This window comes from Heptranchias perlo, chromosome 1 (genome assembly GCF_035084215.1).
Source record: "Heptranchias perlo isolate sHepPer1 chromosome 1, sHepPer1.hap1, whole genome shotgun sequence".
NCBI lineage: Eukaryota > Metazoa > Chordata > Chondrichthyes > Hexanchiformes > Hexanchidae > Heptranchias > Heptranchias perlo.
Window position 1 is genome coordinate 132,886,055 of NC_090325.1, and position 14,725 is coordinate 132,900,779.

Here is a 14,725-nt window from a genome sequence, read left to right on the forward strand (position 1 = left end):
ATACTCTCCACTTGCCTGGATAAATGCAGCTCCGACAACATCCAGGACAAAGCAGCCCGCTTGATTGGCACCCCACCCACCACATTTACTCCCTTCACCACCGGTGCAGTATGTACCATCTACATAATGCACTGCAACAACTCGCTAAGGCTTCTTCGACAGCACTTCCAAAACCCGTGACTTCTACCACCTGGAAGGACAAGGGTAGCAGGCAGGTGGGAACAACACCACCTCCATGTTCCCCTCCAAGTCACACCATCCTGACTTGGAGATATATCATCGCTGGGTCAAAATCCTGGAACTCCCTACCTAACAGCACTGTGGGAGAACCTTCACCACACCGATTGCAGCGGTTCAAGAAGGCGGCTCACCACCACCTTCTTGAGGGCAATTGGGGATGGGCAATAAATGCTGGCCTTGCCAACGACGCCCACATCCCATGAACGATTTAAAAAAAAAAGTTGCTCTGGACTGAGGAAAGGAGTGAGGATATCTCACTGAGAAACTTGGGTGACGCTTGAGGGGTAAAGTACAATGACTTTAAAGGAGAGGCGAGAGGGGTGGAATGAGGTGAGGTCCTTGAAAGAGAAGCAAGTCTGAGGAGTGGGTGCCCTTGTTCTTAATTTTCCTCATCTTAATGTTGTGCATACACTATTACCTGATTTCATGTGCTTTAGGTTCATCCTTCCAACTCATCCATCCATTAGCTAACCTCTTCGATGCCAAGTGAAGTTTCATGACTCAAATTCATCCCCATAAACTTTTGTATGCAAAAGCATACCAGTAGCTTTTAACGTAGGAATGAATTTTTATGATTTAATGCTTTGTACTTGAATTCTTGATTTGCGTTTCCGTTGTACAATGCTCTGTGCCAGGACTGCAAAATGGTAACGTTTACCCCTATGTGTAAAGAAGTTTTAAATGCAGAAGTTGATTAAAGTGCTTGGTAGATAAAAGTCAAAGATTGATCAAATTATCTTTGTTTCTTCAGAAAGCACAAAGAAAAACAATGATATTGCAGGTCGAGTGATGAAAAGAATTCACAATATTCTGGATAAGTACGAGAAACTGATGGAGAAAAACCAACTGAAACAGATAGCTACTTACCTCAAAGAGCTTGGATTTAACAAATTAGCACAATCTATCCCAGACATTGATCAGGTAAAATGAAATTATTTTAAATTTCTGTGGTCCTTTGTGTTGTGCTTCTATGAAGTTTCCCATGTTTTGACCTGGCCATGAATGGGTGTGAACTAGTGATGACAGTGGCAGGAAGTCCACTGTTGGATAGTTCTTTGCATTCATCTTTAATGTTACATTTCTGTGCAGTACAGCAAATTAAACAAACATTTTTTTATTCTGTTTGGATAATGGGGTGGGTGGGGTGGGGGGGGGGAAGGATAAGAGAGACAATGGCAGATCTTTTCTGGAATCATTGGGGTAAATTTTTGTCTTTAGTGTAAAGGTTGGGTTGTTTTACACATTAAAAATTAGAATGATGACTGCACCAATTTGTAATTATTCAAACTTTAGTCAAAATTTGAAACCCCCTGTGATGAGGAACTACAGACTACAATTATATTATGCATTGTACGTCTAAGCAACACATCAACACAGAAATTGACTCGTTATTTGCCGATTACTTTAACAGCTAGCTAAAGTGACTTGCACGTTAGTACTGCAAGCCTTTAATGTTCAAGCTTCATTGATAGCCTTATGGATAAAGCCATCACTTGGTGCCATACAGACCAGAAGTTCCCAGGTTCAATTGCTGATCTGAGCTGAGTTTGCTGGGAGCAACAGCTTAAATGCTTAGAAATTGGGGGTCCTGCTCCTGATCATTATTCAGTGACTCTTACCCAACAAGTGTGCTTGTGTGAACATCAGCTCAGGATAGAATTAAGCTCAGCTGTGATGTCTTCTGTGGCCAAACAGTCTGCCATTGCTCACTGTCCAGGCTTGTGAATGACCACTTGGGTGAGGTACCAGGGGCTGTTGATGCCTGTGAAATTATATCCCAGTAGAGAGTTGCTGCTGAAAGAAGAGAAAGTTTGATTGAGTCTTCAGCTGTGATATTTACTGTAGACAATGTGGCAGATACTAACTTTAAACAATTTACTTATTAATTACCTGGCTTAATTTTAAAAAACCACAATTTTCTGTGCTTTTAAAACAGAAACCGGCACGCCCTAAAAATTCTAAGAAAGAGGACAAGTGTGCAGTTGGTGTTGAAGCTGCTCGTTTCCAGCTGCAATATATGGGTCAGTACTTACTGCGAGACGAAAGGAATGATCCAGACCCCAGGGTTACTCATTTCATACCCGACACATGGCAGGTAATTATTAAAAATCATTATATAAATTTACAGATATCGCATTCATTAAGTCTATAAGCTTTACAAAATAAACAGTACCTATAAAATGAGTTTAATTTGGATTTAGCTTTGAACTTTGTTCTCTAAAATCAACACCACTTTTGTTTTGTGTGGCAACCTGCTTACTTCAAAAACCTTGATAAAGTTATTGTGACAAAAATGAAATACCTTTATCTAGTTGTGGATTGGTGGCTGTCTCAAATCCAACCACAATAAGGGGCTTAAAAGCCAGTTGCAATTAAAATCTATGTCCCAGCCTAAATCAATACAAATGTTGCGAGGGCAGTTGAAGGTGTAGACTCAAAGGGAGGAGCTAAGCCACATTCAAACACATACGTATATTTCAGTTTGTTCAGTTATTTTAAATCAGGCTGTCAGTTTTTCAAATCCACAACTTTTGGGGGGATGTATCTGTGTGAGCTGAGTGGGCTTGAGCAGGGAAAACCTGCTTGGAACTTTCAAGTTCGTCTTCTGTGGTGAAAAAGATAAGGAATCACTAGATAAAATGTTGCATCAGAAGAATAGTAATGTAGTACAGCGTTTGCAATCCTTTATTATTTTACTTTTTCAGGATCTAGGCAGTCAGGGCTGGATTTTCCTCCTTTGCGAATTGATTGTCAGAGATGGGTCAGGAAAAGACTCTCACTTGACTCTGCTGTGAATCTGACCTATTTTCCGGGGTTAGGCCTGATTACAGATACAGGGCAGGCTCTTGGCAGCATCTCTGACACACAGGGAGCTTGCCACTGCTGGGCAGTAAAGTTTAGTAGGGAACCCCATGCAGCATCATGAGGAGGAAGAGGAGGAGGTACCATTAGAGGACTGAAATACTCCAGAAGGGCTTTCAAAATTATTTTACAAATGGCTCTGAAAGGGCCGTGCCTCTTTTGGTGCAGTTATATGGGAAGAAGAGAGGGAAAGGTGGCCAGTACAAGGCCTCCTCCTTCTATTGGTGGTCCTCCCACCGCTGTCCCAGCATTTACCTTCCGTCATCCCTCCTCTGGCGTTAACTGAGGTGGGTAGTGGTTCAGAAGGGAGACAGGAAAATCGGCCATTGCTTCCCCATCCCCTGCCGTCAGAGGTTAGGTGCATGCTGCGAACAAAAAAAGTGTGGGCAGCAAGTGCCTGAATTTTCAGTATGAAGTTCTAGTGGGCTCCCAACAGGGGGACATCGCCCACCAGAATGACCCCTTATGTGCACAGTTCATTGTTATACATATTACTGAGCTAATTTTAGAAACTATTTTGGTGTTATAATTGTACCCAATTGATTCATTTCAGCGAGAACTTCTAGATGCAGTGGACAATAATGAATCTGCGGTGATAGTTGCTCCAACCTCATCAGGAAAAACGTATGCCTCCTATTACTGCATGGAGAAAGTTCTACGAGATAGTGATGATGGGGTATTGGTGTATGTTGCACCCACAAAGGTAAATTCATTTACATCTGTTTAATAAATATACCCACTTTATATATAGAAATCTAGGCGAAGGATCAAGGCCCATAGTGTAGGACAACATCAAAAATGAACAGCATAGATAGGTAATTCTACGATCTCCCATTCCCAGAAGTAAAGCTTTGCTCAGAGGAACATGGGTCAGAGATGGGGCCCCAGTTCTCCGACCCATGCTCCCTGCAAGCCTCCACACTAAGATTGCAGAATCATGGAATTACTTCTTCTGAGAGAAGGTAAATGGAGAAATGATCTTGGATTTGAAAGACTGCACTTGATCCATTTTAAAAGCCTGTAGACTGTAGGAGAAAGGCAAGGGGTTCTACAATTTGGAGAACTTGGGAAGGAATGTTTTAGCCTTTTATATGTACCCGTAGAAAGTAGACTCTGAAAATATAGAAGTCCAAGGGTTCTACCAAAATCCTTGATCCAGAAATGCATGCTCCCAGTCGGGTCCCATTCTTCTGGACTCCAGCACCGATCACCCATTCTCACAGCCTTGCCTGCACTAGTTGCAGGTACAGTACCTGTCTGTTTTTAAGCCTGGCCCAGTATCAGTTACGTAGTAGCCTCTTTGACTCCAATGTCATTCTGATCTCCTGCTCATGTCTCTTTGGTCAATACACAATATAGTCTGAGTAAGACCAAAAATCAGAGAAGTCAGCACTATTGTTGTGCCACGAGTTCAATTATTTGAATTTGGCAGGCTCCAGAACATATGAAATGTCTTTCCAGTGCTGTTTCATTTGTGAATTTGGATTTTATTCACCAACGAGGGAGCTGTGCTGAAATGGTCAATTTTTTATGGCACTGGGCCTGAAATTTCAAAATTAAAACAGATGAACCCAGTTGTGTAGCAATAGCTTTGGCTGTTCCGACGCTTAGCGTCATGCTAATGAGGAATCTGAGAGAGGAATGTGGCAGCTGGAGTCAGACTACTGTATAAGGTTACAGGAACGCTGATAAGCTAAATTCTAAGTACTTGTACAGTACCTAGAGCAAATACAAGTAGCCTGAAAGCTGGAGATCAGTGCTGGCAAGCCCTGGAGAGCAGAACTGAGCCAAAATTCCTTCATTAAATTTGAGGTTTAACCTCCAAGTGGCAGCAAAGTCGTCCCCAACCCGATACATAAATGTTTGCCATCCAGAAAGTACAAAGCGCTCCACAAGCATCACTGAAGAAATCGTTCAAACCTCAGTGCTGCAGGCCCAAAGATGATTCACGTGTTTCCCATGCCTGCCCCTTGAAAGACAACTGCAAGACCTGCATGAGAAACAGTGTGGAAATATCAGATGGGTACAGGCAATGTGTGAAGAACCCGGAAGTACGGGTTTCCCGGATGTCCTTACTATTTTGACATTGGGAGATCTTTTACTTTTTTTGATGGTTTCGCGCCCGACAGGCCAGGCTGACCTCAGTTGGACGAGAGAAGAGGACGCGAACAGGTAAGTTAGATTTGTTGGGGGTAGGAGATCACCAGGGGGTGGGACAGTCATCGGGGGCCATAGATGGCGAGGGTCACCAGGGGCGTCTCAGTCATCAGTGGGGGGGGGGTGGGAGGAGGCTCAGTCATCGGGGTTGCTGTAGGCAGGCTTGTAGGGCCTGGGGAAAGTGCTCTTTCTCCTCCTAGCCCACAAGCTGTGCTACAAAGGCACTTACCTGCTCTTTCGGGCCTTCTTGCCCTCCTCTCGTGTGGCATGAAGTAGAAGGCCTGGGAGTCCTGCCCTCCTGGGTTTAAGAACAAAAAAGCTGTGAAAATGGCGGCCTGCAGCCTCTCTGAAAGCTTTTAGTGACAGATCTGCCTCCTGAGAGTGGGCTGGATGCCCACCACTCGTTCCACCTCCATTAAAACCATAAATGGGCTGGTTGGGGATGGGTTTTAGATTTTAAAAATTTTTATTGCTCCCCTGCCCCCAAACCAGCCGTTTTTCCGAGTTAAAATCATGCCTATTATGTTTCAGTAGGATGTTCCACTTTAAGACCGCTGTGAGCAAGCTCTGATAAAGCCACAGTTTTATTTCTTAATGTTGGTTTATTAATATAGACAGCAAGAAGTATGCCATGGGCTGTATTAATCAACCCATGAGATAAAATTTACCATAACACTGAATTTCCTCCATTTCTTGTATGACAATATAAAATGAACTTTTTAAAAACAATGCAGGTAAACTTAAACAAATGTTCTGTGAAATTGCACTTCTATCATGTTTTATTTTCAAAAAGGTTGGTCTAAACTAACCAATAAAAAGTGACCCCTCCTCAGACATGACAACACCATAACCAGTGAAAACATTACAAATCACACATGCTTCACATTTTTAGTGCACTTTGATAAATTGTGAAATCACTATACATTTCATTATATATCTGGATGATTAATTAGAAGCAGACAACACAGATTTCAGAAAGGGAGATTGTATCTGACAAACCTGAGAGTTTTTGAGGAGGTGACCGATATAGTGGATGAGGAAAATGCAGTGGATCTGGTGTACATGGACTTTTAGAAAGCCTTTGACAAGGTACCACATGGACACATGGAGAAGACTAAAGGGTATAGAATTAGGGTAAGGGTAGAAATTAGATTTTAAAAATGGATTAGAAAGAAGGAAACAGATAGAAAATAAAGGCAGTTTCTGAAGGGTATTTGGAAGTGGGTAGCGGCGTCCCATAGGGTTCTGTTCTGGGATTGCTTCTGTTCACTCTGTACATCAATAATTTGAGTAAGGGTTAGAGGGAGTGATGTCCAAATTTGCAGACTACTAAAATAGGAGGCCTAGTAAATAAATCTGAGGATCAAAGGAAGCTGCAAGGGCAAAAAGGTAGCAGATACCTTGGGCCTGATTTTAGCAGGCCTGCGGGTTTCCGGCGGGTTGGGTTTCGGGTGCGTGGCCTCCGCGCCCGGTGAAATTAGTGGGTTGGCCGCGCGATCGTAGCAGGCAATGCACTAATTGGGATCACTTACCTGCTCCTCCGGGCTCCGCGCTGCTGGTCTGCGCGTCGGGCGGGCTGCGCATGCGCAGTACGATCTGTCAGCTGGAGGCTCTCTAGTTAAAGGGGCAGTCCTCCACTGACATGCTGCAACCAATGGAACAAATTACAGCATGGAGCAGCCCAGGGGGAAGACTGCTCCCAGTTTAATGATGCCTCACCCCAGGTATCATCAGATGGGGTGAGGAGGAGGGGGAGGACAGAGATCTTCCACCCGGGGGGCGGGAGGAAGCGGCCTGCCTCTGCCACCAAGAAGGCCTGGCTCGAGGTGGCAGAGGGGGTCACCTGCACCACCAACATATCGCCCACATGCATACAGTGCAGGAGGCGCTCCAATGACCTCAGTTGGTCAGCCACAGTGAGAACACGTAGTCTTTCCCCTACACTGTGTCTGCCACAACACTGCCCCCACCCCACATCTCCTTCGGCACCGCCAACACTACTCTGTCACATCACCCCTCATACCCACTCAAACCCCATCCTCATCTTACCTGCACCTACTCACCTCGCCAGTACTCACCCGCCACTAACACGCAACCCAATCCTCATACAATCTCATGGCTCTATCCCATACTCACCCTCTCGTGCATCTCTCTCACGGCCAGCCTCACTCAACCTGCCACCACCTGTGCTGCAGCCACAGGGCATGCATCGCATATGTGCAGTCGGCAGCGTACGGCAAACGTGTCGTGAGCATGAAGGGGATGCACAAGGGTGTCTGAGGGTTTACCATGGGTGTTACCTATATTGAATTTCAGAGCAACAAACATCACACATTATATTGGCACCACCACTGCCATGTCTCCGCGAATCCTGTCTGTTGTGTCCAATAATGCCCGCTCCTGGGTATCACTGAGGACCCACCACTGATGCCACCCATTGTGTTACTGCAGAGTAGGTGCAGGTGTATTTGCAGGGCTCTTCCGCGCAGACGACTGAGACATCGGCGGTGTACCCGGCTGCACCCTGGAAGGATGCGGAGGAGAAGTTGTGGAGGGCAATGGTGACTTTGGCAGCGACAGGTAAGCAGATGGTGCTGGGGCCAGCCAGGAGCAGCTCTGCATGAAAGAGCCTGCAGACCTCCACGACTACATGTCGAGTGAATCTGCGCCTCCGTGTGCACTGCTCAGAGAGGTCCGGGGAGCTGCGCCTCGGTCTGTGGACCCTGTGCGGAGGGTAGTGCCCTCTGCGACGCGTCTCTCTCTGCGGTAGCCCTCCCTCCTGCTGTACAGGTGGATGTGTCACAGCACTCTGTTGGGGGGCTCCACGTCTCCGAGGCGGACGGCGTGGACTGCGAGGCTGCTGGGGCTGGTCATGCTGTTCGTCCTCCGAGGATGTCAACGCACCACCCATCTGGCAGGTGTTGGTCTGAGGGGTTGTGCAGGGTAGGTAGGTGGTTCCTCACACTAGGGCTGCGGTTTCACATCGGTCTGTCCTCTGGCTTGGCGGGGGGCAGGGGTTGCCCTACGTGACGCGGTGACCTCCTGCGTGGGTGAGGGCTCTCCCACCCGCTGTGGAGTGCACCTTGGCAGCTGCCACAGGCTGCTGGCTGGAACATGACCGGTTGAAGGGAGACTGTTTCCCCCAGTGTGTGAAACTCACTGCCTTGAACCTAAAATCCCACACTTCCTGTTTTGACAGCTGCTTCAGCTCATTTAATGACCTCAACAAGCAAGGTAAGTACACTCAAGTGGAACCCCGCTGGCTTTAATTGCCTGCGGAATTCCCACCAGCGCGGCACCCAGAAGTGGCCGGGATCTCGGCGCGATCCGGTCACGTGACTGGATATCGGGATTTTCGGGCCCCCCCCCCCCAGCTGGAAACCCGCAGGAAACCCGACGCTAAAATCGAGCCCCTTGTATCTGTCAGTAAATGTGAGTTGGTACATTTTGGTTTTTTTTTACAAAAAGCATTAATTATACTTTTTGAATATGGAAAAGTTGGGTGATGTGGAGGAGCAGGGGGATGGGGGAAGTTCAGGTTCACGACATTAAAAGCAATGCCTCAAGTGGATAAGCTAAAAATAAAGCAAAGCAAATGGAATATTGGGTTTTATGGCAAGAGGTATTGAATACGAGTCAAGATGTAATGGTGAGTCTCTATAATTAGTAAGACCGCAGATGGAGTACTCTGTGCAGTTGTGGGCTCCACGTTATCGGATGGATGTAGAGGGGATACAGTAGGATGCTGCCTGAGGATATACAGATATGAAGGTTTAAAATTATGTAGGGATAGAACGGAATATCAGGCAGCCGATGCGATACCGGCTAAGATGAATTTCTAACCCTTTGCCACCTGTTACTTACAGTTCGACACGTACTGGCAGCCCTCTGGTACCTCGCCCAAGTGGCCGTTTCTCATGCATGAGCCTGGACCAATTGTAGCCTCATAACTGTTACAATCAGCTGAATTGACCCAGATCAAGAATCGTGGATTTTTTTTAAACTACATATCTCAATCATATAGTAATGTATGCAGGCATTAAATACTCCAGACAAAATGACCCTAATGTTGATCATATCCCAAATATGATGGATGCTGTTACAAGTGCTTAGGGCATTAGGAACAATGAAAATATCATTCCAGACCTCTCCTTTGATCCAAAACCAGGATATTTCCCAAGCATTAATGTAGTAAGACCCAAGGGCCCTGAATTTTCATTGGGATAACCGCAATCACTTGCTGTAACTTTGATGGGAGATCAGCAGAATCCGCAGAGAAACAGCATAAACCACCATTTTCAGCCGTCTACACCGTTTCTCCAGGGGTTCCACAAATCATCCACCAAAATTATGTCAGGAGATCGGGAGAACACCTGTGGAAATTCAGGACCAATGGATTTCACACCAAACTTTTACAGCAACATACCAGACTTATTTGAAGCTGCTGAAGGGTAGAAATTCCATTTGGCAGTGTTCATGGTAGTGTTTTTACGTGTGCTATTTTTATGCAGGTGTTGATCCCTTTATTTTAAATAGTTTAATGCCTGTGTAAAAATAACAGGTACTGGAATGTCGTATGAGTATTTGTGTGTGAATTTTGTGCACTGAAATTTATACTTTTTGAATCTACTAACTAGAGGATAGAAATCAGTGCCTTAAGACATGGATCATACCTTTCTGGGCTTCGAGCCACACAACCAACCTCAGCATCTCTGGGGAACAAAATAAGTCTTGATACTGGCAGAGAACCCACATACTATCAGTAAACTCAGAACCCTCAACTTCCAAAACAGGGAGTAGACTCCCACAAAACAAAATACAAAAAAAATGTTACATTGAAATCTCTCCAAACTAAATAGTACAGATTACTGGTCAAAAATATTCAAGACTGTAAACTTATGCAGTGATATTTGTGAAAAGAAAATCTCAGACCCATCAAAAAAATGTTTTACATGAGACAGCGATCAAAAAAAATGCAGTCATTTTGATTCCATAATTACTGGTAGATTCAGTACAAACTTCTATCAAGCAAAGCAATTCATTCCTCTTTGCCAGAAGATGATTAACACAGTAACAAAAAACGCTCTAATAATATTGTGCTAGTGACTTATTTTTCTTGCCAATTTTCTCCCATTGATCCTGAAGGTGTGGTACAACTCTTTGGGTGCCGGTTGCCCATTGGTACCTTGCCAGATAGTCATTATTCAAGAGTAAGCATTCAGAATGAGGCATCACAGCTGATCTAGATCTTGCCCTCATCCAATCTCCACTTATGTACACTTCCACAGGGGTTGTTAGATAGCAGACAGGAGCCAAAACCTTGCTTGATAATTCTTTTTTTCCCTCCCCCCAATATATTTTGAAAATCAAGACATTTAGTCAGAAGTATCAGTCCATAACATTACATTTCCTCGTTTCCCCTCAGTTGTACAAACTCACCCACATAGTCACTCAAATTCTCATGTTTCAGAAATTGGTGTTGAGATTTGCCCATGACATGAATGATAATTTGCATCGCTGGCCAACAATAGAAGCTCCTGCTTGCAGCACTTGAGTCATGTGGCCAGTGCCACTAAGTAGTTTACTTTCCATAATGTATTAATCCCTGATGTATTTCTTTTATTTAAAAACTTTTTTGCTTCAACGAGTGTTAATTTTTTGAAAGATGCATATTTACCTTTGAGTCTCACACACAAAGACTGGTTAGTATTCAGAATACCAGTATCCAAAAAAGATTACATTATTGTAATATGAAAATTATGTACTAGTTGCCTTGACTTCAATTTGTCTCAGATGGGAGATCCAATTCGTATAAACCTACAAGAGTTAAATCCGGAACCTGGTCCAGAAAACACAACTAATAAGAAGTGCAGTTAAAACACGGGTGGTTTTAATGGAAAGGAAAATTGGGTGGCTGATTCATTACTGCCAGTTTTCTGCCTGGCAGGGAAAGTAAAAATCTACCCCAGATGCATTGCCTGATGATTTTTCAGGAAATGCTTGTCTGTTAAGCTGTGAAATTTTTACAACTACTTTGTACAGAAGATCAAAGTCAACCATATCCATTTGCTGCTGCTTATATTCAGTGTAGTAGGCAATTTATGTCAGGACCACATAAATATGGTTGTCAAAAGGCTGTACAACCATATTTTGTTGCATAAAATTATTTTCACTGTTTTAGTTGGAGATTTGATGCATTTCCATTGCCATAAATTTCATGTTTTAATGACTAGGCTCTTGTGAACCAAGTGGTAGCAACTGTTTACAACCGATTCAACAAGACTTTACCAGATGGAATGGTGGTGTGTGGGGTTTTCACACGAGACTATCGTCAAGATGCTTTAAACTGTCAGGTATTTCATTTTATATTTATAAATAAGCTACAATTCTATGATTTTTAATTTATTTCTGACTTTAAACTTATATCCCAAGTCTTTTTAGCCTAAGGCTCATCTGAACTCACATCCTGGCTCTCTGGCAGTTGTCTGGTGACATGAGTGTGGGATTTTCTCACTTGCAGCATCTTTTCAGGTGGTATCACCATGGCTAGAGGAGGAAAATCGTAAATGTGTCAGATTTGTATCATACATTTTAAGGGGCAGGTCTAATAGCTTTAGAAGCACCTGTTCATTTGAGATGGGTGGTTCAATTTAGTATGTATTTGGGATATGTTATTTTTGCATACCATTTCTCACAGTTTTGGCATGCAGGATGCCTGATTTAAAATGAACATCCAAAGAAATAAGTATCCTTGAGGTCATGAAAAGGGTGTGTGTATTTTAGCAATTTCTTCATTTTTATTTTGCTGGTTTTTTTCTCTCCTGTTAGCACTTGTTGCTCATGGGCCTTTGTATCAATTAGTATAAATTATTTCCTGGCACTAATTGACTTCACAATCGAAAGTCCCTGTATCTGACATCTTGGGAAGAAGAGTAAGATCCAAGGCGGGATGCCAGGCAGATCATGCTGTACAAGAGATGCTCTGAGCCCACCTAACGGGACCTCCGCATCCACATCTGCAGACAGAGGTGAAAATAGACTAAAGGTGGAGGCGCCTCTTCCTAAAGGAAACTGGGACTCAGGACCCAGTGACAAGATATGTAACTGCCTGACCGACTGTATTGTTGGATGCTTTCCCAGAAGCACCCCAATCACAATGTATCACGCTTTCAGTAGCATTGCATGAAAGAAGACATACCAGGGTGATCAAGAGCCAGCTTTGCTCTGGAAAACTGACATCATATGGTCAATCACAGAAGCCTGGAAATTACTGTTAGGGTTAATGCCTCTTAAAATAACAAATTTAATCCATGCAGTGACATCACTAACAATAATGTCTAGCCTTTAGTCTCAATGTTCACAAAATGGCTTTGAATTAAAAAATAGTGGATAATTTTTAATGCATTTTAACAGGGTTCTTTATGAATTTTATGTACTTGTACTGGGGTTTCAGACATACAGTGGAATAAGTAGAAAAAAGCTAAAAAGAGTTTACTTGGATTTAAGAAACTACCTTTTACAATCACAGTAAAATTTCCAACTTTCAGCAGGTTTAATTACCAAGGAGCAATACTTAATATTGCCACACAAAATAGATTTTGTTTTATACTAGTATATTTCCAGACCTGAATAAGAGATGTGGCTGTGTGCCTGATGGGAATCAGACACGCCCTTTTTTGGTTGAGGACGAAGAGGAAGTGTGGCCTGATGCTCAGTATCAGGGCAGGGAGAGATCGGGACTCTGGGCAGGAATGGGAGGAAGCAGAGCCCAGGTGGAGTACTCTGGGCTTGTATGGGAGGAGTGAAGGAGGAGCAGAGCAGAGCAAGGGATCTCCAGAGTGGAAAATATGCAGAGTGTTGAGGCTAACTGTAGCACTCCTACTGCCGGCCTGGCTAAAATCAGTTAATTCGGCACAGAGCAGGGATCAAAGCTAGAACCTTCCATCATCTGTATTGCTCAGCTGCTTACGGAGCCATCAGGGAAGCTTTATTTTGTATATTTAATAATCTGAAATTGAAGGATACAGTAAGTACCAAACAGAAAAGTTGTCATCCCTGATCCAGGTTGAAGTCCATAAAGGAAACGCAGGAGAGCACATTTTGCAGCCTTGAAATGGAGCCTAATTTGTGTGGGTAGTTTATTTCTAAAACTCCTTGTTAAGCAAAGCAACTTACCATTTACAAGTCTTGGTGCAGTTTTTAAAAAAAACAAATAACTGGGCAATTTCATGTGGCAAATTCAACTTCCACAATTTAAAAACTCTGCAAATAAGACTAATGAAAGCAGACACTTGGGGTAATTTGCAACTTCGCTGCCTAAGTGGCAGAGCGATTGCTTGCTCGTTGTAGAACTTGTCCGATTTTCATCCCATTGATTTCAGGTTACCATCCAGGCAGTCAAGTTTAAAATGACACTCATGATATATAAAACTGACCAGGGATTTGTTTGTATTGGGTCAAATGCAAATATTTCTAATCCCGATGTTTTTATTTCAGATTCTCATCACAGTTCCTCAGTGTCTAGAAATTCTCGTCCTTACTGCTCAACGACAAGCCTGGGTGAAGAAGCTTAAGTATGTCATTTTTGATGAGGTAAGGGGACAACATGGAATTTTAAATGTAGGGATTTGAAGAATGAAATGTTATTAATGTAGAAACAAAAATATTAAAATCACAGGTGCAGCAGTCAGCAGTGATGTGCATTTTATAACACATCCTTGCGTGTGACCCCCTTGACTTAACAATCAGAGTAACATGAGAGGGAAGAAAGAATGCAGGAAGCATGTGAACTCAAGAAAGAGTTCCTGCTCCAAAAAAAAATTCATAACAGCTAAGCATTCATAATTTTCCTAACTCTCAAAATATTGCTTTCCTGATCGCACAGTGGATAAATACACTGCATTGTATTGCACTGAGCCAATAGACCAGGAATGTGAGCACTATCCTTGGTCTTTGGTGAGTTAGCAGATCACAGTCAGGGTGACAGTGGGTGGGGACAGTACAGTTTGCTCCTTGTCCCTGGACAATGTTCCTGTTGCTGATCGCATCCAATAAACCTTGCTGGAAGTGTCCGTCTGTGTCAGTTGAGGGCAGGATCAAGTTTAGTTTTGATAACCTCAAGTCAAGTAGCCTGCAGTCAATTATATAGGCTCACTTATGAAGGATGGCTACTTGGGCGAGCAAGCAAAGGATCGTCATTACTATTGGAACTCTACTCTAGCATTAGTTGCCATCTCGAGGAGAGGAAGTAAGCAACACTGAGGGCAGCCTGAGAAACGACAATAGCATGATTGTGTTTTTTTTAAAAGTATTTTTAAAATAAAATAAACTCTACCAGCAAGGTTTTATTTTATTAAGATAGTTAGGATAACACTTATTAGTGATACAGCAAGTGGGGTGAAAGTGGAATGGTTAAGTGAGTCTATGATTGATCATTTCAGGTACCTGCAACTTTGAATCGGGCAGT

The 14,725-nt window shown here is 43.4% G+C and overlaps 1 protein-coding gene across 1 annotated transcript in view; it reads left to right on the top strand.

Annotated features, from left to right (window-relative positions):
* Positions 1-14,725, top strand: part of LOC137326215 (probable ATP-dependent RNA helicase DDX60) — a 95,562-nt gene that overhangs the window by 36,579 nt on the left and 44,258 nt on the right. The window contains exons 14-18 of the mRNA XM_067991100.1: positions 992-1,161; positions 2,177-2,335; positions 3,656-3,805; positions 11,493-11,612; positions 13,756-13,851. Of these exons, the coding sequence (XP_067847201.1) occupies positions 992-1,161; positions 2,177-2,335; positions 3,656-3,805; positions 11,493-11,612; positions 13,756-13,851 (695 nt within the window). The remainder of the gene's footprint in view (positions 1-991; positions 1,162-2,176; positions 2,336-3,655; positions 3,806-11,492; positions 11,613-13,755; positions 13,852-14,725) is intronic.